General features: G+C 48.3%; 1 protein-coding gene across 2 annotated transcripts; it reads right to left on the bottom strand.

The window, feature by feature from the left end:
- Positions 1 to 5,823: 5,823 nt before the first annotated feature.
- Positions 5,824 to 9,519, bottom strand: ACP5 (acid phosphatase 5, tartrate resistant). Of its 2 annotated transcripts, none has more exons than XM_019934005.3 (6): positions 9,149 to 9,519; positions 8,160 to 8,247; positions 7,642 to 7,938; positions 7,304 to 7,431; positions 6,826 to 7,171; positions 5,824 to 6,433 (listed from the first exon to the last, which is right to left on the bottom strand). In XM_019934005.3, the coding sequence occupies exons 3-6, from the start codon at positions 7,936 to 7,938 to the stop codon at positions 6,155 to 6,157; spliced, it is 1,050 nt and encodes a 349-aa protein (XP_019789564.1). In that variant the 5' UTR covers positions 8,160 to 8,247; positions 9,149 to 9,519; the 3' UTR covers positions 5,824 to 6,154. The 2 variants fall into 2 exon arrangements, with proteins under 2 accessions (XP_019789564.1, XP_019789566.1); XM_019934007.3 differs by having other exon boundaries at positions 9,292 to 9,519.
- Positions 9,520 to 24,745: the final 15,226 nt, after the last annotated feature.

Genomic DNA, 24,745 nt, shown 5'->3' with positions numbered 1-24,745 from the left:
CAGGTTCTGGTTCATTAGGTCAGAAGTGGGGCCTGGAAGTCTGACTTTCTAACTAGGTCCCCAGTGCCATACGTGCTGTTGGTCTGCGGGACCACACTTTGAGTGCCGAAGTTATCATACATGAGTTTGGACAGGCAGGTAGGGGCTGGGGGAGGGGAAAACAAAGCTCCACAATTCCCACGATGTAGTGAAGAGGCTGGACAGAAATATAAAGGGTCAGTTGCTACACTGTTCAGCGCAGCAGAGAGGAGTGTGTGGATCTCAGAGCATGTGATGGTGGAGGGGGCTGCCAAACTAGTACGAGAGGTTAGAGAAGGCTTCCCTGGGAGGCCGATGCTCAGGATGGAATCCAAAGCCTGAGTGGAAGTCACACAGACAGAAGTAGCACCTATAGAACTTAAGAGGGAGTGAAGGAGAGAGGAGTGTCAAGGGTGGAGACCCTGGGCACTGCCTCTTACTCAGATGAGGCAGGCTCAACAGAGATAATTCGGAGGAGCGGTCAAGGGTTGTGTTTGGCTGTGATTAGTCTGAGACAAGCAAGAGGGGCTCTGGAAGGGGCCTTTGGAAGAGACGCCAGGAGCTCAGGAGAAGGATCTGGATGTGATTTTGAGAGTCATCTGCATATGGAGGTTATTTAAAGTCTTGGGGCCAGAGGAGGTCACGTGGTTTCAGGGGTAAGGGGCAAAGTGTAGCAAAAGAAGAGGGCTAAGAAGGACACCAGGGCTCCCCAGCCTTAGAGGTTAGGAGGAGGAGCCAGCAAGAGACTGGGCAGAACAGTGAGGTAGGAGGAGGAAGACGTGGGTTGCCCTCTCCCAGAAGCCTCCAGAGGCAGGTATTTCAAGACAAGGAGAGTGATCAGCTGTGTCACATGTGACTGCGAGTTTGAGTAAGATGAGGAAAGAGAATTGACTGTTGACTTTGGCAAGTGTTTGGTCCCTGGCAATCTTGATAAGAGCTCTTTCATTGGAGCGATTAGGAAAATAACTTGTCAAGAGATCTATCGATGTATTTCCAATAGACCTATCTCCAAGAAGTCCTCTAGAGGGCAGTGTTACTCTCAGAACGGCCAAGCTTAACCCTTGGCAGTGCCTCTCTGGAGGACCCCTTCTCCGTGCTTGTACGAACCTGGATACACACAGGATGGGATCATACCATACATGTTACCTTGCAACTTGCTATTTCCACTTAGTGGTCAATACACATACAGATAATTATTGTGTGGCTGCCGTAGTCATGATTGCCAGGTTCACAGGTTTTGTGTCTTTTCTTTCCCTTTTCCTTTCTTCTCTCTCTCTCCCTTTCCTTCCTTCCTTCCTTCCTTTCTCTCCTCTCTTTCTTTCTCTGTCTCTCTTTCCCTCCCTCCCTTTCTTCCTCCCTCCCTTCCTTCACATCTTTATTGAGATATAATTGACAGACAATAAACGGCACATTTTGACATATACATACACCTGTGAAGCCATCACCACAATCATGATAGTGACTGTTTCCATCCCCCCAAGAAGTTTCCTTATGTCTCTTTGTAGTCAGTCCCTACCCCACCCTCAGCCCTTGACACCAACTAATCTGTTTTCAGTTCCTATAGCTTTGTGTTTTTGAGGAAGTCCCATAAACAGAATCATACAAAACGTAGCCTTTTGAATTTGGCTTCTTCTACTCAGCTCAGTACGTTTGCAACGTGTCCATTTTTTTTTTTGGCCACACTGCTTGTGGGATCTTAGTTCCCCATCAGGGATTGAACCCATGTCCTCAGAAAGCGTGGAGTCCTAACCACTGGACCGCCAAGGAATTCCCTATGTCCATGTTGTGTTTATCAGTAGTTGTTCCTTTTTATCATTGAGTTGTATTCCGTTGTAGGGATGGACACAGTTTGTTTATCCTTTCACCTACTGATGGACATTTGGGTTGTTTCCTTTTTGGGACGATTATGAATAAAGCTACTATGTACTGTCTCATTCAGATCTTTGTGTAGATGTTCATTTTCTACTGTATTTTTTAAATTTAATTTTTATTTTATTTTGGAGGGTAGTTGATTTACTCTACTGTATTTTATTTCTACACTAAAACATGTGATTCCTCTGGAATTCATTTTTGTATACGGTCTGAAGTAGGGTTCAGGTCGTGTTTTGTTCTGGGCTAACCGACAAGGCAGATAACATCTTTCCTGGGAAGTTGTAATGTCACCTTAACCTACATCACGTTCTCATGTGTTCTTGAATTTGTTTCCGGATTCCCTCTGGACATTTTCCCGGAGCCAGGGTCATGCTGTTTTGATGACAGTGCGTTTTGCTGTTTGGCAAGGCGGCTTTCTCACCTTGCTATTCATGAGTCTTGGCCTTGGAGGCTGTTGAGAGGGTGGATGTGGCCTGACTCTCCATTGACAACCTCCTGGCTGAGTGAGGGTGCCGGTGCCAGGCCCAGCACCTGGTGTGAGGAGGGGAGTGGGGAGATGATAATATCCGTGATGGTTGAATCAGATGCAGTTGCTCAGGAAAAGCGGGAAGAGATGAGACTCTGTGACTGGTCTCCAGGAATTCTGCCATCTTATTTCCTGTAATTTACAAGGCATCTTTTTTTTTTAAACATCTTTATTGGAGTGTAATTGCTTTACAGTGTTGTGTTAGTTTCTGCAGTATGACAAAGTGAATCAGCTATATGCATACGTATATCCGAATATCCCCTCCGTCTTGTGACTCCCTCCCACCCTCCTTATTCCACCCCTCTAGGTGGTCGCAAAGCACCGAGCTGATCTCCCTGTGCTATGAAGCTGCTTCCCACTAGCTATCTATTTTACACTTGGTAGTGTATATATGTCAATGCTACTCTCTCACTTCGTCCCAGCTTACCCTTCCCCCTCCCCGTGTCCTCAAGTCCATTCTCTACGTTCTCTTTCTGACTTCACTCTGTATGACAGACTCTAGGTCCATCCACCTCACTACAATTAACTCAATTTCATTTCTTTTTGTGGCTGAGTAATATTCCATTGTATATATGTGCCACATCTTCTTTATCCACTCATCTGTCGATGGACACTTAGGTTGCTTCCTACAAGGAATCTTTCCACCCATGGCCGTGTGCTGGCTGACATTGTCCCCTGAGCTGGAAGGAAGCCCTCTAGGAGGGCATGTGTCTATCCTGCCTTATTCCTTTGGGTGCTCCTTGAGTTGGCACAGGACTTGGTCCTTGGTGCTTGGTAGACATGCTTGGCCATTGTGGAGGAGGGGGGCCAATCCCCCTCTCTGCCACTAGTTCCCTGTGTCAGCTTGGATGTGTCACTTCTCCTTTCCACCCTCTGGGCCCTGTGAACTGGGATGTTGGGCTAATTCCACACTCCGGGCCCTGCAAACAGGGACACTGGGCTGACTTCTGATTCAGACCCCTGCCGGCTTGGAGCCTCTGAGTCAGTGGGAAGAGGCAGGGTGGCCGTGAGCTGCCTTGACTGTCGTGGTTAAGATTGAGGGTCTGACGCTTCCTGGATATGACCTTGGGCACCTGACTTAATCTGTTGAGCTTCTGTCCTCTGAGAAGCCAGGATGACACCGGCCCTTTCCTCCTGGGTCAGGATTAGAAGGGATGGCGGGTTAATTTGGCATAGAGCTTGGTGGGTGGTAATGTCAGCTGGAAAGAACTCAGGGCTGGCATTCTGGTAAGACAGCTTTGCTTAATTTTTTTTTTTTGCGGTACGTGGGCCTCTCACTGCTGTGGCCTCTCCCGTTGAGGAGCACAGGCTGCGGACGCGCAGCCTCAGCGGCCATGGCCCGCGGGCCCAGCTGCTCCGCGGCATGTGGGATCTTCCCGGCCCGGGGCACGAACCCGCGTCCCCTGCATCGGCAGGCGGACTCTCAACCACTGCGCCACCAGGGAAGCCCCAGCTTTGCTTAATTTTAATAGTAACACATGTTACCTTGTAACAAATTCAGCAGTGTTGACTGCTACAAAGTAGCAAGCAGAAGGTGCCACTTCCATCAAGTTCCTTTCCCCAGAGAGGTGAGGCAAGGGATGCTCATGACACACGTTCAGGCTTTGCAGGTATTCTTTTTTTTTTTTTTTAATATTTATTTATTTGGTTGCGCCAGGTCTCAGTTGCAGCATTTGTGGCTAGTGGGCTCCTTTAGTTGTGGCATGCGAACTCTTGGTTGCGGCATGCATGTGGGATCTAGTTCCCTGACCAGGGATCGAACCCGGGCCTCCGGCATTGGGAGTGCAGAGTCTTAACCACAGCGCCACCAGGGAAGTCCCTGCAGGTATTCTTTTATTGACTATTTGGCAGTGACCAAAGGAGGCTTGATTCAGGAGACAGCTGCACCCCCATTGCCCAGAACTCAGTAACCTCACTTATTTTACCCAGGGTGCTATTTCGTTCTATTTAGGTGGGCTGGCAGCTGGACCCACACAGTTGGGTCCCTGGCCCCGTAGCAGCTGAAGTGGCCGTTGAGGGCAGGCCAAGAGAGCAGTTCCTGTGACGGGCTGGCTCAGGCCGTTTGTGGTGGGTGTTAGTCAACTCAGAAGGCCAGAGGGGAACTGGGTTTCTCTGCAGCTTTCAGTTCAGGGTGAGCATTCTGCTTTCAGCATTCCTCGGCAGCAACAGGCCCTGAAATAATTCTGCTTCTGGAAGTTTTCCTCCGTACGTACTTGCACAGATGTGCAAAAGCATGGGTCCAGGTGTGTCCACTGCAGCTATGTTGGTAAGAGGGAGAGATTGGAAAAGATTGGTTTATCCTACAAGCATATCTGCATATGTAGGAAATGAATGTGTGGGTCATTTATGGCAGCATTGTTTGAGGATAGCAATCCAGGCGACCCTCAGTAGATGGCTGTTTAGATAGACAGCTGGGGACTGGCACACAGTGGGGCCTCTGTAGCTGCAGAAAGAAGCTCCCCCAGAGGGCTGATGGGCAGATCTCCAGGTACGACAGGCAGAAACAGCAAATTGAAGAAGAGAACCTTTGGGGGTGCAGGAAATGCTTTTATCTTGATTGTGGTGGTGGGTTTGTGGGTGTATGCCTTTGTCAAAACTTACTGAACTGCAGACTTTCAAAAGGTGTCAATTAGACCACAATGAAGTTAGTTTGAAAAAGCAAACAAAACCAAAACCAAAAAAGCAAGGTGCAGATCAGTGGGAAAGGGGAGGAAAAAACCCGTTCAGGTTTGCTTTCATTTGCGCACTGAAATCCTGCAAGGAAGCCCAAGGCATTTACAGAAAGCTATTTCCTTTCTGGAAAGGTGGAGGGACAGATGGGAAGGGGGTGAGAGATATTTTACCTTTCTACAGTTTAGATTTTCGAACCATATGAATAGCACCGATTCCACAGTGAAATGAACAAAAATGAATGTTCTGATATGAACAGTCCACTTGTGGTTAAATAGACCCCCCCCCCCACCCGCCACAACCCCAGAAGAAAAAAAAGAACCTCCCTGTCAGTCCAGTGGTTGAGACTCCGTGCTTCCACCGTGAGGGGCATGGGTTCGATCCCTAGGAACTAAGATCCCGCCAAGAAAAAAAAAAAAAAAAGGAAAAAAGAAATGCGTATACATTGTGATGTTTTGTGTGAAAAAAGGAGGATGTTTTTATTATGGAAGGAAAGAACATGATGATGGCTGTCCCTAGGAAGGTGAGCATGGGGGAGGAAGGCTTGCTTCACGTTGGACCCTTCTTTGTGTTTGGTCTTTACTTAAAATCGCATCCATGTATGAGGCCAGTTGGTTATGGATGAGGCTTAGAGATGGAGACGCAGGCCAGCAAGTGGGGGAGCCCAGACCCTTTCAAACCCAGGTGATGCATCTCGCCGGTGAGGTGAGGAAAGGGATGCTCACGATACACGTTCAGCCTCTGCAACTATTTTTTTTTATTGACTATTTGGCAGTGACAGAAGGATGCCTGATCCAGGGGAGGGCTTTCCCTCCCTGTCCCCCAATGCCCGGAACTCAGGCTGGGCGAGCCCGGCCAAGGGGCCTGGCACTCTGGCCGGAACACGTGTCCATGCTTCTTTCACGTATATGGGCATCCTTGTCACAAAGGCCACGTGGCACCACAGTTTCTCATCTGTCCTTCTCCTTCCTGCTCTGCCGTAGCACCACCGGCCCTTGAGAAAGCCTGCCCATGGGCAGGGGGTCCCAGCGGGACCCACTCACCCACCAGCTGGGAGGCGCCCCTAACTCAGGCCCCAGCGTGGAGCCCCCGTCGGTGCTGGTGCTCAGACTTGGCTTGCCTTGGCAACTTGGTCTTGAAGAGGGACTTGCCCGAGGCCTCGATGTAAGTGATGCTCATCTCTTTGGGGCTGATCTCAACGTAGGCGAAGCCACCCAGTGAGTTCTCGGCCCCGTAGTGGAAGCGCAGGTAGCCATTGGGGACCTTGCGCAGGTGCTTCTTCGAGGGGTCCATGAAGTTCCCGGCCCCGCTCAGCACGAAGCCCACGCCGTTCTCATCCTGAAGGTACTGCGGACAGAGGAAGCAGGGTCAGTGGAGTCCCCAGCCCCTCAGTGAGGTTTACCACTGGCTTGGTGTCTACCTGTCTTGAGTCCAGGGTCAGGCCTGTGATGGACCACAGAGTCACCTTGAGCAAGGGACATACCCCACCCCCTCCTGTCCTGGGCCTCAGTTTTCCCACGTGTGAGAGTGTATTGCTCTGAGCAATCAATAGTCAACTGGAACCCGTGAGATGGCTTTTAGGGAACTTTGGGCTGTTTTCTGGTTAGCGAGCATAGAGTTTGAGAGAGAGTGACGTTCCGGGGGCTCCCACACAGCAGGAGGACCCCAATATGCCACGTGGCACAGTGGCTGGGCTGGGGACCCCTTACCAGGCTCTCGCCCACCCTCAGTTCCCTCACCTGCAGGTTGTGGTCATGGCCACACAGGTAGGCGGTGACCTTGTGCGTGGTCAACAGCGGCAGCAGCTGCTTGACCAGGCAGTGGGTGGGCCCGTGCTCGGCGATGGACCACACGGGGTAGTGGCCGGCCACCAGCACGTAGTCCTCCTTGGCCGCCGCCAGCTGCTTCTTGATCCAGGCCAGCTGCGTGCGGGCCATCGCCAGGTTGCGGGGCCTCTCGGGCTGCTGGCTGGCAAAGTCGTCCGAGTTGCCACACAGTGTCACCGTGTCCAGCATGAAGATGGCCACGGACACGTTGGACCGTGGGATCTTGAAGCGCAGGCGGTAGTAAGGGCTGGGGAAGTTCCTGTGGATGGGATGGAGGTGGTGGGCGCCCGTCTTGGGCAGAGAAGCCCCAGGCTCAGCTCTGGCTGATGGATCTCTTTGCCCACCTGAGCGAGGCTGGCGGAGGGATGGATAGAAGGTGGGGCAGGCTCACCAGCGCTTGGAGATCCTGGAGTAGGCTATCTGTGCCGAGACGTTCCCCAGATGGTCGTGGTTGCCAGCCAGCACGTACCAGGGCACGTTGCGGAGTGAGGAGGCAGAGAACACATCCTCAAAGGTCTCCTGCAGCAGACAGAGAAGGGAGCCCCGCCCCCCCGCAGGTTCAAGCAGCCATTGGATGCTCCCACCGAGTCAGGCGCTATGTACAAGGGAGACGCTGAGTGTGCTAGGCGTCTACAAGTGTCATCTTCCCTCTGCCCTCTCCAGAGTCAAAAGGTCGAGTGGCTTCTCCACGCATCCCCCCGCCTCCACACCTACTCCAGCGGCGCACACCTGGAACCTCTTGTCTTTGGCATCCTGCACGCCAGTGAAGTAGAAATTGTCCCCCAGGGACAGGATGAAGTCTGCGCCCAGGATCTGCACGGTCCTGGCAATCTCCTTGGCATTGGCCATTTCCCGGGCTGTGTAGAACGGGGCATTGGGGACCCCTCCCCAGTCACCCACGGCAACAAAGCGCAGGACAGGGGCGGGGGCGGTGCGGGTGTTGGTACTGATGCCGGCAGCCCAGGGGAGCACCAGGGGGAGCACCAGCGAGGCTTGCAGGACGAGCAGCACCGTCCACGTGTCCATCTGGGAGGGGAGAGACAAACGTCTGGGGCATGGGCAGCGTGCGCCCCCCAGGGATCCCCACTTGCCCTGTTCTGAGAAAGGAGGAGACGGCTCCCTGCAGGGATGGCCTGGCTCCCGAGCTCCCGGGACTTGAGTGCAAGAGCTGGCTGGGAGGGTCAGGGGGCGGGCAGGGTCCAGCCAGCGGGGCGGGGAAGCAGGGGTATGCCGGACCCAGTACTCACCCTGGGGGAGGCACAAGTCAGTCGGCTGGGGGCTCAGAGAGGCAGGTGAGCTCCAGAGCAGAACTGGCCGTCACTGAGCCTTTATTCCCTGGGGGCGGAAATGGATCATTAGAGGGGATGATGCAGTTTCTCCGCCAACTGTTCCAGAAGCCCTCCCCTCGGGTCATGTGAGCCTTGGAGTTAGTTCCCCGGCGGCCCGGACACGGGATTCGAGGCGGGAGCGGGAGTGGGGGGTGGGGGGGGTCTGGCCTATGAGTGCAGCCGCGCCTGCCCCACAAGCTCTGCGTCTGCCCACAGGAGCGCGTTTGTGTCGTGGGCCTCGTGTGTGCTGTGTGCGCAGCTCTATCTGTGCGCCCCGGCCCTGCACCTCCCGTATGTGTGTCCGTGTCTTCCGCGGACGTGTTTGTCTGCCAGTGCCTGGGTGTGTCTGAGCTGTTTTCTGTGTGTAGCCAAGCGTGCCTGCCTCGGTCACATGTCTGCTGTGTGCCTGGGAGTCCCATGTCCCCGTGGCTGTGGACACTGCGCTGGCAGGGCCTGTGTGGCAAGCCTGTGACGCGCGCCTGCGTCCTCAAGTGGAACTGTGTGTGTGCGACGGGGAGCTGTGTGTCCCTGTCATGTGGCCGAGCCGAGTTGTGTGTCTCTGTGTTGTGTTTCTCAGCTGAGTTGTAGGTCCGGTGTGTGAGGTGTGTTTGACAACATCTGAGCCCGAGTCCCAGGGTCACCCCCCCTCCCCCAAACAGCAGGGGCTCCCTTTTCCAGGAAGTCCTGCCCACACCTTCCTCTCTGCCCCACCCCCCATTCAGGAGGAGGAACCCAGGCAGGAGGCAGCTGGTGACAAGCCGTGTGACCACAGACTTTCGACCCTCAGACCCCGAGGGCAGGGGGGCAGGCTATGGGGCAGCGGGGCCCCTGCACTTGAGGCCGCTCTGACCTGCCCCTCCCCTCCCTGCCTCCCTCCTCCCGGCCCTGACTGCCCCCTGCACACTCACGCTGGTTCCCTACAGCCTCTTGCGAGAGTGGATGGGGGCCCCTCATTCACAGCCCCGCAGCCCCGACAAACAGGAAGTGGGTCACGAGGGCAGGCGGAGACAGCTCCTCCGGGTGGAGACCTCCCGCCGCCGGGCGGTCTCACCTGGCAAAGGCTGGGCCAGGGGTCAAGGCCAGGCGCGGCCTTGCGAGCCGAGCTGCAGGAGTGCGGGGTGCTAGCCGTCGGGGCTGCCCGGGCTTTAAGGAGGCGGCAGTTAGCCCGCCCTGCCGGCGGGCAGGGGGCGGCCCAGGCGATCCCCGGCTGCAAACGCGGGCGCCTGGGCCTCCTGGCCAGGCCGGCGCGCCCGGGGATGCTGCTGGGCCCCTGCGCGCCACCACGCCTGCGGGGCGCACTTCTGTAACAGGAGGTAACGCTCCCTGGAGGGCGGCGCACACCTGCCGATTGGGCTGCAGCTCGGCCGGGCAGGGTGGCTCGGGGACCCGATTTCCTCCCTCTGTCCCCACGCAGGCAGAGTCTCCACCTGCCTGCGCACTTGGGGCGCCCACGGCCCCCACGATCGCAGCGCTGGGTGGGGCCTCAGCCCCGGGCTGCGCCACCCTCTAGTGAGGAAGTCTCATCTACAACCTCAATTTCCTGGTCTTTAGGTGTGAGGGCAGAAGAGTCCAATCTTACTTAGAATCGCAAATAATTTATGTTGAAACACCCCTCCAGGAGCTGGGGCTGCAACCCTTCCCGCCTCCTTTTGAAGGTGGGTGGGAGGCAAAAGAGTCTCATCTGAAGAGTAAACAAGGGAAAGCAAAAGACGGGAACTTTCTGGTGGAGACACCTGGCAGACACCGCCCTAACAGATGGTCCAGGTGAACAGCATAGTGATGTCTTATTGATATCACGTGGCCCTGACATAATGTCATGAGAAGGGCCCCTCACCTCCTGGGTTTCTCCTGTCACCTGTAACCACAGGCTTATGATGAGAAAAATACCAGATACACCCAAATCCAGGGATATTCTACAGAGTACCTGCCTAGAACTCTGCAAGAATGGCCCAGTCATGAAAAAGCAACCTTTGAGGGGCTGTCACAGACTGGAGGAGACCCAGGAGCCGGGAGGACAAAGTGAATGTGGGATCTTGGGCCAGAAAAGGGGCACTTGTGGAAAAACTGGTGACATCCAAAGAAAGCCTGGAGTTTTGTGAATAGTAACACAACTAAGAAACAGAATCGCGTACATGTTCCAGGTATATCGTGGTTTCAGATGATGCTGGCCATAGAGGCAACAGTGAGGTGTATGTTGGAACTCTTTGCTTTTTTTTTTTTTGCAATTTTCCTGTAAATCTATAATTACTCCAAAATAAAACAGTTTACTTTGAAAATAGGCATGATCCAAGAAACTTAAACATGGATTCGACATGCACTGAGCACCTGCTGTATGCCCAGTACTGGCAGACCCAGCAGGGAACAAGACAGATAGGAAATACCTGCTCTGCTGGGGCCCCATGTGCTGGTGAAATTTATATTCTAGCTGTTAATTACTTTCCATTCTTTGGGGGTGGGGTGGGGCATTCTCTTTCCATTTTATACATTATGTATTGTTTGGATTTTTGCTTGAAAATCGCTGTTATTTTGCCAGCAGAATAAATGCAAACTTCCTCCTAACGTATCTGTGGTCTGAATGTAAACATGGGAAGCAAAGACCTCATCACAGATCCAGGGCAGGGATTGTTTTCTGGGGAGACAGGAAGAGGAATGGAATTGGGGCTCAGGGACAAGGGAGTGTCAGGCTGGGGGCTTCAACTTTATCCCTACTGTTTTCCTTTCACAGAAAAGGAAAAAAAAAATTATCTGAAGCAATTAGGACCAAATGTTAACATTTGCTTCTTCATGTGGCAGGTCTGGGGGTGTTTGAGGGGTTATCTTCTATGCTTTCTGTATTTTTTTGAGATCACACAAAATTATGATATTTATTATCATATCGTATTACCTGGTCTTTAAAGAAAAGTTGGAAAATACTGAAAAGTACAAGGAAAATGATTACACTCGTCTGCGTAGAGAGTGACTATTCAGTAATTTTTTTCCATTAATTTTTCTATGCCTACATGTGTCTTCTGAAAAATGGTATGCTATTGACACCATTTTTTTTTTTTTTTTTTTTTTTTTTGGCCATGCTGTGCATCACACAGGAATCTTAGTTCCCTGACCAGGGATCAAACCCATGCCCACTGCAGTGGAAGCGTGCAGTCTTAACCACTAGACCGCCAGGGAATTCCCTACTGATACAATTTTTTAAGTTTGTCAAATGTTAACATCTTCTATATCTTTTAAATTAAAAAGTACAAAAGCACATGCACATGAAAAGAAATCAGACTTCTTGCGGAGTGTGTAATGAAACTTGTGAACCCTTGGCTATATCTCTCTGGTCCCCTCTGGGGTTCCGAGTAAACTCTTTTCCCTCCATTCACTCAGGGGAGCCCGCTTCTGCTGATTTTCTGTGGAGGTGGATCAGGATTTGGCTCTGAGCCTCCCTCCCCCTCCACTCCTGCCTTGCTTCCCAACAACAACGTCAATCCCATGGCTGAGTTCCTCCCTGTCCTCCCCTCCCCTCTCCGCCCCAGCTCTCACCACTCCTCTGGCCTTCTCACCCTTCCCGGAATAGGAGCCCTCACTCTGACTTCAGGGCTTTGGTACTTGCAGTTCCATTTTCCTAGAAGGCTGTTCCTTCTCCAGCTACCACCGTGGCTCCCTCCCACTGTATTTAAGTTCCTTTAACTTATCTAAAAAGCATCCCTCCCACCCCCATCCTGACTCCCTCTTAACTTGCTGTAGTTTTCTCAGTAGCCCTTATCAAGGCCTGATGAGCCAAACTCTGCTTATCTTGTTTTCAGTCTGTCTCCCCACCCGAATGAGGTCTGAGGCAACAAGAGCTGTCTGCAGTCAGTGGTGTTTGCTGCTGCTTCTCTGGCTTTTAGAATCTGGGGCCCACAAAGGCAGCTGCTCAGGAATTATCTGGGGAAGGATGAAATGAAGGGACTTGCTTGCACGACACAACCTTCCCTCCAGTCTGAATGTGCGGCTTCCCCCCGCCCTCCTGGCTTCATCCCTTGAGTGGATACCACTAACTCCTTTACAGCTTGCTTCAGATCTAAACTTTGTTGTTATTTTCTTTGTTTTTTTGCCAGGCTGCGTGGCATGTGGGATCTTAGTGCCCCCACCAGGGATGGAACCTGTGCCCCCTGCATTGGAAGCAGGGAGTCTTAACCATTGGACCGCCAGGGAAGTCCCAAACGTTGTGGTTGTTTTTGATAATCTGTCCAGGACTCTTGGAGATATGCCAATGTGTGCATCTCCTTTGTGTTGGGGCCACTGCGCACAAGTCACACTAAGGACAGTGTGTTCTGACCTCAGGGCCTTTGCACTTGCTGTGCCCTCCACTGGCCCACTCTCCCCCACCTTCTTGTCCTTGAGCACTTGGCTTCAATGCCACTTCCTCAGTCGACCCTGACACCCTGACTCAGCACACACACCCAACACCTAGTCCCCTGTCTCTACTGTTGTCAAGTCCCCCGCCCCCCAAGGAATTCCCACGACAGCAGGTCTGGGTGGACAACAAATGTCCACTCGATGGGGTCAGAAGGGGGCAGGCGGTTAGCATGACTTCTGACAAGCACGGTCAGTGAAGGGAGGTGTGCAGCAGATTGGTACATGTCGTGAGGAGAGCCTGAGGTGGGAGGTATCAGGAGCTAATGGCCTGGAGCTACGGAGTGTGGACTTGATCTGGAGGGTGACAGGTTTGCAGGATAGGGTCCAAGCTGTGTTTTTAAAAGGTCAGTCTGGAAAAAAGCACGTCACAGACAGATCTATATCGCCTGTCTCTCTATATCTATTATTATTATTATTATTTTGGCTGCATGGCATGTGGGGATCTTAGTTTCCAGACCAGGGATCGACCCCACGCCACCAGCAGTGGAAGTGCAGAGTCTTAACCACTGGACTGGCAGGGAAGTCTCATTTCTATATCTATTTATATCTATCTATCTGTATATCCGTGTAACTACATCTATCCATCTATTTATCTGTATCTCTATCTATCCATTTATTTTTATCTATCTGTCTATCTACCTATCTATCTGTGTATCTATCCATTTATCTATATCCATCTCTTTGTATCTCTATCTATCCATCCCTTTATTTTTATCTATCAATCTGTCTATCACACTATATCTTGATACAAAACTACAAGTGCTTGCTTGCTACTCACCAAGAAGAAATAATTCTGGCGCCCACAGGAAAAAAATTAAGAGTGGTTTCTTCCAGGGATGGTTGCCCTGGGAAATTATCAATTTCTACTTTACTGAATTCATCTTTAAAAATTAAAAGCTAGTAAAGATTTTGTAATCAGGAAAACAGTATTTACCTAAGTAACCATTCTGATGGAGGTACAGATGATTGTTGATGGAGGGTGAGCCTACAATGAGGGGGACACCGCCCCCCCCCCAAGTGGCTGGTATAGTTGGGTCAGCCCTCCAGGATGGCTGTTTAAAGGTGGTTGAGTCAGGGGGCTCTGCAGCCATCTGCCTGAGCTCAAATTCCAGCTCCTCTGCTGTTATTTAGCTGTGTGACTGTGGGCTAGGGGCTTTACCTCTCTGTGCCTATTTCTTCATCTTTTTTTTTTTTTTTTGCAGTACGTGGGCCTCTCACTGTTGTGGCCTCTCCCGTTGCAGAGCACAGGCTCCGGACGCGCAGGCTCAGCAGCCATGGCTCACGGGCCCAGCAGCTCCGCGGCATGTGGGATCTTCCTGGACCGGGGCACGAACCCGTGTCCCCTGCATCGGCAGGCGGGCCCTCAACCACTGCGCCACCAGGGAAGCCCTATTTCTTCATCTTTAACACGGGTGATGTTACAGTTATTCAGTACAGAGTGTCGTGTACTGGCACCAAAAGTCCTGTCACAGATGGAACATGCAGCAGAGGACCTTGTTCATAGCCAGCACCCCCTATAAGCTAGCTGCCACTGCTTGTTATTATTATCATTACTATTATGTGTATTATTATTATAGACTATTATTATTATATGTGTATTATTATTATAGACTAATATTATTATAGCCAGCACCCCCTATAAGCTAGCTGCCACTGCTTGTTATTATTATCATTACTATTATGTGTATTATTATTATTATAGACTATTATTATAGACTATTATTATTATAGACTAGGGCAGTGGCAATTTGGAGAAACTGAACAAGTTTAAGAGGCAGAAATAAGAAGTTGGGGGACCTACTCATCCCAGTTTGCCGGAGACTTTCCTCATTTTAGCATAGAAAGTCCCACATCCCGGGAACCCTCTCAGTCTTGGGTAAATCAGAAGGACAGTTGGTCACCCTAAGGTAAATCTTGGGACCCAGTGGTTAGAGGGAGGAATCTCTGGCAACTTCCAGCTTTCAGGTCTGGCGAATGAGAACCCAGACCCAAGGAAGAAACTCAGGGAGAGGAACCATTTTTGGGGAAGTGGACAAACCTGAGCGTGGGTACATTGAATTTGAGGGGCCCCTTGCTTGTCTGGGCGGGAGAAGACAGGTTTCCCTGTGGGGATCACGGGACAGAGGTCCCAGTATCTTATTCTGAAATATTTCGAACACACAGCAAAGTTGGAAGAATTGTCCAGCGAACCGCCACACACTTGCTCCTAGATACTGCAATTAAGATTTGCATATATTTGCTTTAGTATCTATCCATCCGTTCACTCATCTATCTTACTCTTTACCTATTTTAATATGTTGTGGACATCTGCACACTTCCCTGCCAAGGCTTCAGTGCTCATACCATTAACTAGAATTCGATATTTGTTTACAGTTCTTTTCTCTGATGTGAAATTTACATACAATGATATGTACAAGCCTTAAGTGTACACTGGGCAAGTTCTGATAAACCTCAGCTACAGTCATGAAAGAAAGAACTTACTCAACCCCCCGTGAGATTCAAAACAAAAAATAGAAGTAAATGGAGGCAGCTCTGGTTCTGCTACTTGCAAAGCTCTGTGACCTGGAGGGAGTGTCTTAACCTTTCTGGGCTTCAGCTTCTCATCTCTAAAATGGGAAGAGTAAGGGTGCCTGTCTGAGATCTGATTGTGGTTGTCGTGGGTATTGAACACGTGAATTCGTGTAGAAATACTGAGGAGTGCCTGGCATGTAAGGAGTGCCTTGAGGGACTTCCCTGGCGGCCCAGTGGGTAAGACTCCCATGCTCCCAATGCAGGGGGCCCGGGTTCGATCCCTGGTTGGGGAACTAGATCCTGCATGCGTGCCACAAGTAAGAAGTCTGCATGCTGCAACTAAGAGTATACATGCTGCAACTAAAGATCCTGCATGCCTCAGCAAAGATCCCGTGTGCCGCAACTAAGACCCGACACAGCCAAAATAAATGAATAAATATTAAAAAAAATTTTTTTAAATGCCTTAAAAACACTTACTTATAATATTACCCAGTTGGAACAGTGAAAAGAATTACTCTTGGTGGAAGAAGAAATAAAGAGGTAAGTATATTGCTGAAAAATTTCAAAGATGGCCGTCAGAGGAACCTAAGCATGGGATCTACACTGGCGTGGAAGGCAGGTGGAAGGAAAGGGTGGCTGTGAGCTAAATCCTGATCCACTGCTGCAGAAAATCAGCAGATGAGAGCTCCATTCACCTGTGCGTGATTAGAGGGAGAGGAGCGTATTCAGTATTCAGAATCGTGGAGATGCCCAGAGAGAAAGCTAAGACTTCATGCCCTGCAAAATGTCTCATTTGTTTTAATCATGTGCATGTGCTTTTGTATTTTTTTAACGTGCTTTTGTATTTTAATTTAACTGGAATTTGAAAAACATAGTCAAGATTCTGACCCCTGCTCCAAATGGATGAACCTTGAAGACATTATTATACTCAGTGAAATAAGGCAGTCAGCAAAGGTCTGTATGATTCGACTTCTACAAGGTCCCTAGGGTGGTCAGATTCATAGGGACAGAAAGTAGGATGGTGGGTGCCAGGGGCTGGGGGAGGGGGAATGGGGTAATGCTTAATGAAGACAGTTTCAGTTTTGCAAGATGCAAAGAGTTCTGGAGATGGATGGTGGTGATGGTTACACAACAATGTGAATGTATTTAGTGCCACTGAACTGTACACTGAAAAATGGTGACGATGGTAAATTTTATGTTATTTGCATTTTACCAAAGTTGAAAAAAAAGAAAAACCAGAAAAGCACAGAAGATAATCCTAAAACACCCCTCTACCATCACATGAAGAGGCAAATGTTGTAATTGCTTCAGATATACATTTTCCTTTTTATGAAAGAAAAAAAAAACTAGTAGAGATAAAGTTGAAGTCCTCTCCCCCTTGTAATTTCAATTAAAAAAATCCTAAATAGTTTACAGTGAGAAGTCTCCTTCCCATTCTGGTCCTCCGCTTTGGAGGGAACAAAAGTTACCAGATTTTTGTGTCTCCTTCCAGAGCTGGTTAATTGATTTCAGGATGGTAACCTTTTTTTTCTTTCTTAATTTATTTATTTTTAATTTTTGCCTGCGTTGGGTCTTTGTTGCTGCGCGCAGGCTTTCTCTAGTGGCCGTGAGCGGGGGCTACTCTTCTTTGAGGTATGCGGGCTTCTCATTGCGGTGGCTTCTCTTGTTTTGGAGCACTGTCTCTAGGCGTGCGGGCTTCAGTAGTTGTGGCACGCGGGCTCAGTAATGCGGCTCGCGGGCTCTAGAGCGCAGGCCCAGTAGTTGTGGCGTAGGGGCTTAGTTGCTCCGTGGCATGTGGGATCTCCTGGGACCAGGGCTCGAACCCGTGTCCCCTGCATTGGCAGGCAGATTCTAAACCACTGTGCCACCAGGGAAGCCCTGGGCTGCTAAATTTAAGTTGAAAAGTCATATGATAATTTGGTTGAATTAAGAAGCAGTATTGGAATGTTTAAAAGAACATATTTCAAACTCCTATTTATATGTTTAATTTTTAGATTTGTAACAACGCTAAGGACTGCAGAAGCATTTGCTTGGTGGAGGGATTTAAGATTAAAGAATCAAATATAACACTTTTATAAATGCCATCTGCAATATTTAAGAGATTTCAACCCACTACATTTCTAAATGGACCCAAATATGTATCCAATGACCTCTCTGAAAGTGATGGTCCACTTTGCCAGGTGTATAAGTAACATAATAGCTGTAATTGGAACCGAAGACTTAAGAGAAACTCTGTTTTTAAAGGTATAATTTAAACTGACTGTATACTTGCAAAGTAACCACAAAGATGGATTTTTCTAGGCACCAAAGCTGCCCCAAATCCAGACACCATCGTGAGTTTGTTTGATTTGAGGAACGCAAAGACCAGTGTGGTTCGAGCAGAGGGAGCCAGGGGAAAAGTGGGAGGAAACGAAGGCAGGGAGGTAAGGGGTGCGTGCGAGTGCTTTGGGGGCTGCAGGGAAGAGGGTTTTTATCCCCAGGGAGGAGGGCGCCGCGGAGAATTCTGAGCAGAGGTGGGACTAATCAACAGGTTTTGCATAATTTCCACCAGCTGTTGGGCTGTGGACCACAGCTACGTGGTGGGTGCTACCGGTGGGAAAAACCGGATCCTGTTGGTTTCCCCCAAACCCGGTAAACAAAATCTGAGAATCTTGACCTCGGAAGCTCCCCGGGACCCCCAGCAGAATGCCGGGCGCCCTCCTCAGACTCTTGACCTGTCCACTGCTGCTTCCGCGTGGGCAAATCCTGAACTGCAGCAACGTCCTGCAAACCGTGTTTCCTTTTTGGTGCGCAAAGGCCCCCTTGTGTGGGGTGTGGAGGGTCGGGCAATGGAGCCAGCCAAGGTCTGCCTCACCCCCCACCCCAGAAGCTCCCGGGGGGAGGGATGAGTGAGCTACACGGGGATTCAGATGTTTGCAGGATAATCCGATGAGCAGCCCGCGTCTCAGAAAATTGCAAACCAGATTCTCAGAGGAGGGGTCTTTGGGCAGAGTCTCCAAGGACCAGTAGGAGTTTTTTAGGAAGGCACAGTAAGAAAAGACATCCTAGGCAGAGGGAAGGGTATGTACAGAGCAAGGTCAAAACTAAAATCCTGATCTAACTTACCCCCCCCACCCCCCGCTTAACTGCTCCTCTCAACCTGGGTCATGGGGTCACCATGTGAGCCCCACACCTAGTACTTATCCTGAATGTGTCTCTTCCTCTCACTCCCCCATCCCCATGGCCATCACCCAGGGCCAGACAGCCATCACCTGGGCCATAGTTGTCTGTCCTAATTGCCTTCAATTCCTAGTCATCCATCCCAGTCCCAAAAGAATCTCTCTCGCTCTCCCCTGCTCACACACCTCCCATTGCTCCCTAGTGCTCTGGAGGTCAAGTCCAAGCCATTCAGCCTGGCATCTGAAGTCGTGGAAGACCTGGCCCTGCCTGCTCCACCATCTAGTTAGCATGAACAACACATGAACAATAATAACAAAAATAATAATAACAGCAAATACCCACTTTACATGCTGCCAGGCTGTGGGTCATGCAGTATAAAGGCAGTTTCAGGGAGTTCCCTGGTGGTCTAGTGATTAGGATTCTGGGCTCTCACTGCCATGGCCTGGGTTCAATCCCTGGTTGGGGAACTGAGATCCTACAAGCCATGCGGCACAGCCAAAAGAAAAAAAAAAGGCTCTTTCACAACAGCCTTATTATCCCCGTTTTACAGAAGGACATTCTGAGGTTCAGAGAAGTCAAGGGACTTGTCCAAGGTCACTAGCATGCCTGTGAACTCAGTTTTTTCCAACTCCGAAGCAGAGGCTTAACTCCAACTCTGTCCGCTCCATGGCACATCTCTGGTGTGATAGGTTTAACTTCTTTGCTACTCCTCTGTCTTAGCTCAGGCTGCTATAATAATACCACAGACAGGGAGGCTTGAAACAGACATTTATTTCTCAAAATTCTGGAGGCTGGGAAGTTATGGAAGATCTTGACACTAAGATCAAGGTGTCAGCCTATTCACTTTTTGGTGAGGGCTCTCTTCCTGTGTTGCAGACGGCTACCTCCTCTTTTTTTTTTTTTTTTTTTTGGCTGTGGCTTGCAGCATGTGGGATCTTATTTACCCAACCAGGGATTGAACCTGTGGCCCCCTCAGTGCAAGCATGAAGTCTTAAGCACTGGACTGCCAGGGAAGTCCCCCATAAGGGCTTTATTCTACCTTGAGGGCCCCACCCGCATGACCTCATCTAACCCTAATTACCTCCCAATGGCCTCAACTCTAAGTACCATCATATTGGGGGTTAGGGCTTCAACATAAAAATTTCTGAGGGATGCAAATATTCTGTCCATAGCATCCTCCCTTCAGATAGTGGGGCCTCATTCCCCTTGCCTTGAGTGTGGGTCAGACTTTAGTGAAGCACTTAAAAAAAAAGACAAACTTTTAATTTCGATACTCTTGTAGATTCCCATGCAGTTTTAAGAAATAATACAGAGATTCAGTACGACCTTCACCCATTTCCTCCCAATGGTAACATCTTGCATAACTCCAGTGCAATATCCCAACCAGGAAATTCATACAATCACTGACCTTATTCAGATTTTACCAGATTTACATGCACTGGTGTGTGTATGCACACGAGTGTGTGTGTTTAACTCTTTGCAGTTTGTCACATGACTAGATTTGTGTGACTACTACCACAGCCAGGATACATAACAGTTCCATCACAAGGGTCCCTGGCGCTACCCTTTTGTAGTCCCTGTCACCTCCCCCTGCCAACCCCTGGAAACCACTCATCTATTCTCCACGTCTACAGTTTTGACATTTCAAGACTGTTATAAAGTATATCCATTCAATGAAATATTATTCAGCAATAAAAAGAAATGAAGCACAGATACATGCTACAACACAGATGAATCTTTTTTTCTTTTTTTTTGCGGTACGAGGGCCTCTCCCTGCTGTGGCCTCTCCTGTTGTGGAGCACAGGCTCCGGACGCGCAGGTTCAGCGGCCATGGCTCACTGGGCCCAGCCGCTCCGCGACACGTGGGATCGTCCCGGACCGGGGCACGAACCCGTGTCCCCTGCATCGGCAGGTGGACTCTCAACCACTGCGCCACCAGGGAAGCCCAACACAGATGAATCTTGAAAACATTATGCTAAGTGAAAGAAGCCAGTCACAAAGGACCACGTATTGTAGGATTCCATTTATGTGCGATATCCAGAATAGGCAAATTTATTGAGACAGAAGGTATATTAGCGATGCCTAGGGCTGTTGGATTGAGGGTAGGGGGTGGGGTGCCAGGGATAAAAGGGACTGACAGCTAACGGTGCAGGGTTTTTATGTAAGAGTGATGAAAATGTACTGAAACTGATCGTAGTGATGGTGCACAATTCTGTGAATATACTAAAAGCCATTGAGTTGCACACTCTACATGGGTGAATTGTATGGTATGTGAATTCTATCTCAAGTGGTTTAAAAAGAGAGCATTGTATAACTGGAATCATACAGTATGTAATCTTTGACATTGGCTTCTTTTTTTTTCACCCAAAACAAATCTCTTGAGATATGTCCAAGTTGTTGCTTGTATCAATAGTTTCTTTTTATTTTGACTAGTATTTCATGGTTTGTACCAGTTTGTCTAACCATTCACCCGTTGAAGAACATTGGGGTTGTTTCCAGTTTGTGGCTATTACAAATAAAGCTGTTACGAACATTTATGTACAAGTTTTTGTGTGAATTTAAGTTTTCATTTCTCTAATATAAATGCCTAAGAGTGTAATTGTTGGGTTATATGGAAAGCACATATTTAGTTTTTTAAGAAATCACCATACTCTTTTCCAGAGGGGCTGTACCATTTTACATTCCCACCACCAAAGCACGAGTGATCTGGTTTCTCTGCATCCTCACCAGCATTTGGTGATATTGCCTTTTATTATTTTAGCCCTTTGAAAGGGGCACAGTGATGTCTCATTGTGGTTTGAATTTGCATTTTCATAATGGCTTATCATGTTGACATTTTTTTTTTAAATGTGCTTACTTACCAACTTTATGTCCTTTCACATAAAATGTCTGTTCATGTCTTTTGCCCATTTTCTAATTGGGGTCTTCTTCTTCTTCTTTTTTTATTTTTAAATAGTTGAGTTTTGAGGGACTTCCTGGTGGCACAGTGGTTAAGAATCTGCCTGCCAATGCAGGGGACACAGGTTCGAGCCCTGGTTCAAGAAGATCCCACGTGCTGCAGAGCAACTAAACCCGTATGCCACAACTACTGAGCCTGCGCTCTAGAGCCCACAAACCACAACTACTGAGCCTGCATGTCACAACTACTGAAGCCCGCACGCCTAGAGCCCATGCTCTGCAACAGGAGAAACCACTGCAATGAGAAGCCGGCGCACCGCAAAGAAGAGTAGCCCCTACTCGCAGCAAGTAGAGAAAGCCCGTGAGCAGCAACGAAGACCCAATGCAGCCAAAAAATAAATAAATAAAATTTATAAAAAAATAAAAATAGTTGAGTTTTGAGAGTTCTTTATATATTCTAGATAAGAGTCCTTTGCAATATGTGTTTTACAAACATTTCCTCCCAGTCTGCAGCTTGTCTTTTCATCTTCTTGCCAGGGTGTCTGGCAGAGCAAACAATTTTATACTTTTGATGAAGTCCAATTTATTGGTTTTTCCTTTCATGGATCTTATTTTTGGTATCAAGTTTAAGAACTCTTCACTAGTCCTAAGTCCCAAAGATTAGATTTTCTCCTTTTTTCCCTAAAAGTGTTATGGTTTTATGCATTACATTTTCATTTCATCCATAATTTGAGTTAATTTTGGTACAAAGTGAAAGATTTAGATAGTGCTTCTTCCCTCTTTCTCCCATAAATGTCCAGTTGCTCCAGCATTATATGTTGAAAAGTCTATCCTTTCTCCATTGACTGTTTCTGTGTCTTAAAAAAAAATCAGTTGGGCATATTTTTGTGGGTCTATTTCTGGGTTCCCTATTCTACTCCATTGTTTTAGGTATCTATCCTTTTACCAGTACCACCATATCTTGATTTCTGTAGCTGTACAGTAAGCCTCAACATTGGGCAGAGTGATCCCTTCTATTTTATATTTTTTCCAAAATTGTTTTCAGCTATTCTGTGACCTATGCAATTCCATATAAATCTTAGAAGACGTTTGTCTATGTCTATGCAAAATCTTGCTGGAATTTTGACAGAAATGACTTTAAACTTATCTATCAAGGGGAGAATTGTCATGTTTACTATGTTGAGTCTTCTAATCCATGGACATGGTATGTCTCTTCATTTATTTAGATCTTTGATTCCGTCAGTATTTTGTAATTTTCAGGATACATATCCTGTACATGTTTTGTTAGATTTACACCTAAGTATTTAATCTCCTTTGTTGCAATTGTTAATGATATTCTGTTTTAAATTTTGGATTCTATTGGCTCACTTAAATTAAAAAAAATATTTTAAAATTGAAGTATAGTTGATGTACAACATTATGTAAGTTACGGGTGTACAGTATAGTGATTCACATTTTTTAAAGGTTATATTCCATTTATAGTTATTATAAAATATTGGCTATGTCCCCTCTGTTGTACAATGTGTCTTTGTAGTATATTTTATTTTATTTATTATTATTTTTTGGCTGTGCTGCGTGGCTTGCGGGATCTCAGTTCCCCAACCAGATATTGAACCTGGGCCATAGCAGTGAAAGCCCGGAATCCTAACCACTAGGTCACCAGGAAACTCCCACCTTATAGTATATTTTATACATAATAGTTTGTACCTCTTAATTTTTTCCTTGGGCATCTGCAGTCACTTTCTAAATTCTGCCATATATCTGGTTGCCTGTGAGTATTGTAATCCTTAAATCAAAAAGGTGAAAAAGGGAAAAAGAAAGAAACAAGAAACACAGATACTGTTCCTTAAAATCTCCTGGAAGCCACTTCGGCTGGTAGGGGTTGAAACAATGCTAGCCAGCCTCAGTGTCTGCACCTCAGTGATCAAAAGCAGTAATCAGCCATCAGAACATAGAACCCAGATAATTGGAGGACAAGGTCTTTTTGTCCCACCCTGGGTCTAGCAAGCCACACCTGGCATAGGTGCCACTGTCTCCAAAGCTGTCTGCCATGGGCTGAGTGGTGGGGGATGGGTAGTCACTCTTGCACTAAAGGCTGAAATTGACTGAAATTGCTGCAGTGGAGTAGCCAAGATTTCCCATGGAAGCCACTAATTCAAATAAGACTCCATCGTTTCAAAAGAGTTAACTTCAGAGAGTTTGTGGCAGTATAATTGTTGTCTACATGGAGAATCAGGTACCTGGTGCTTCCTTCTCCACCATCATCCCTGACATCATTTTCTACCCAGCTGCTTTTCTCTTTTCCTTTGGGCTGCCATTCGGCTTGCGGGATCTTAGTTCCGTGACCAGGACCAGGGATCGAACCCGGGCCCCCTGCCGTGGAAGCACGGGAGTCCTAACTACTGGACGGCCAAGGATTTCCCTACACAGCTGCTTTGAATGTCCCAATATCTCAAAGAATCTCACTCCAGCATCTCCTCCAGAATTTGGGCAGTCGATGGTATGTCTAAACTCCATAATCTCTTGCCCCAGATATTTGTGGGTCTCTAGTCTGCTGTGCAGCTTTACGAGCAGTGCCTGCTGCTTTTCCTACCTGAGAGCTGAGTTAGGCTCAAGAGAGACCAGTGCCTTGCACCTGTCCTCCAAGCATCTCCCGAACAGGTTAGAACAGACTTACACAACAATGAGTGGGTAAGGTCTGCTTTGCTCCCTACAGTTCAAGGGCCAGGTTCCTAAAATTGGGCAATGGGCTACTGTCACAGCCCAAAGGGAAGAAAGGCAGAGGCCACAGTAGAAAGGGAAGATGTCTCTCAGAGACAGAACTGGCCAACGCAAGGGATCAAAGACCCCATCAAGAGACTGGTCCAGCAGAGGTGAGGTCTGTCTGAATTCAAACTCCCTTGGCACCTAAGGCTGGCAAAAAATGTCTAGACTTAAGGGAGTTGGAGGATGGGCTTTGTAAAAAGAAGTTATTTTATTCAAATATAATTGATTTACAATGTTGTGTTAATTTCTGGTGTACAGCAAAGTGATTCAGATATATATATATATATATATATATATACACACACACACACATTCATTTTCATATTCTCTTCCATTGTGGTTTATCACAGGATATTGAATATAATTCCCTGTGCTATATAGTAGGACCTTGTTGTTCATCTGAGGATGGTGTTATAGCATCTACAGTCCAGTCAGAAGAGACAAGCCATCTTTGTTATATTAATAAGGAGGATTTAGACTTCCCTGGTGGCGCAGTGGTTAAGAATCTTCCTGCCAATGCAGGGGACACGGGCTTGATCCCTGGTCTGGGAAGATCCCATATACCACGGAGCAACTAAGCCCGTGCACCACAACTACTGAGCCCGAGTGCTGCAACTACTGAAGCCCGTGTGCCTAGAGCCTATGCTCTGCAACAAGAGAAGCAACCTCAATGAGAAACCCATGCACTGCAAAGAAGACCCAATGCAGCCAAAAAAAAATAAAATTTTAGTTTTATTGGAGTATAGTTGATTTACAATGTTGTGTTAGTTTCAGGTGTACAGCAAAGTGAT

Source organism: Tursiops truncatus, chromosome 3 (genome assembly GCF_011762595.2).
Source record: "Tursiops truncatus isolate mTurTru1 chromosome 3, mTurTru1.mat.Y, whole genome shotgun sequence".
Classification (NCBI taxonomy): Eukaryota; Metazoa; Chordata; class Mammalia; order Artiodactyla; family Delphinidae; genus Tursiops; species Tursiops truncatus.
This window is presented reverse-complemented; position numbering and strand designations above follow the sequence as displayed.

Coding starts and splice junctions, on each gene's coding strand:
- ACP5 (XM_019934005.3), bottom strand. CDS start 7,938: ATGGACACGTGGACGGTGCTGCTCGTCCTGCAAGCCTCGCTGGTGCTC. Junction 7,172..7,303: donor TCCAGGATCTCCAAGCGCTG/GTGAGCCTGCCC, acceptor TCCCATCCACAG/GAACTTCCCCAGCCCTTACT. Junction 6,434..6,825: donor GCCATGACCACAACCTGCAG/GTGAGGGAACTG, acceptor CTCTGTCCGCAG/TACCTTCAGGATGAGAACGG.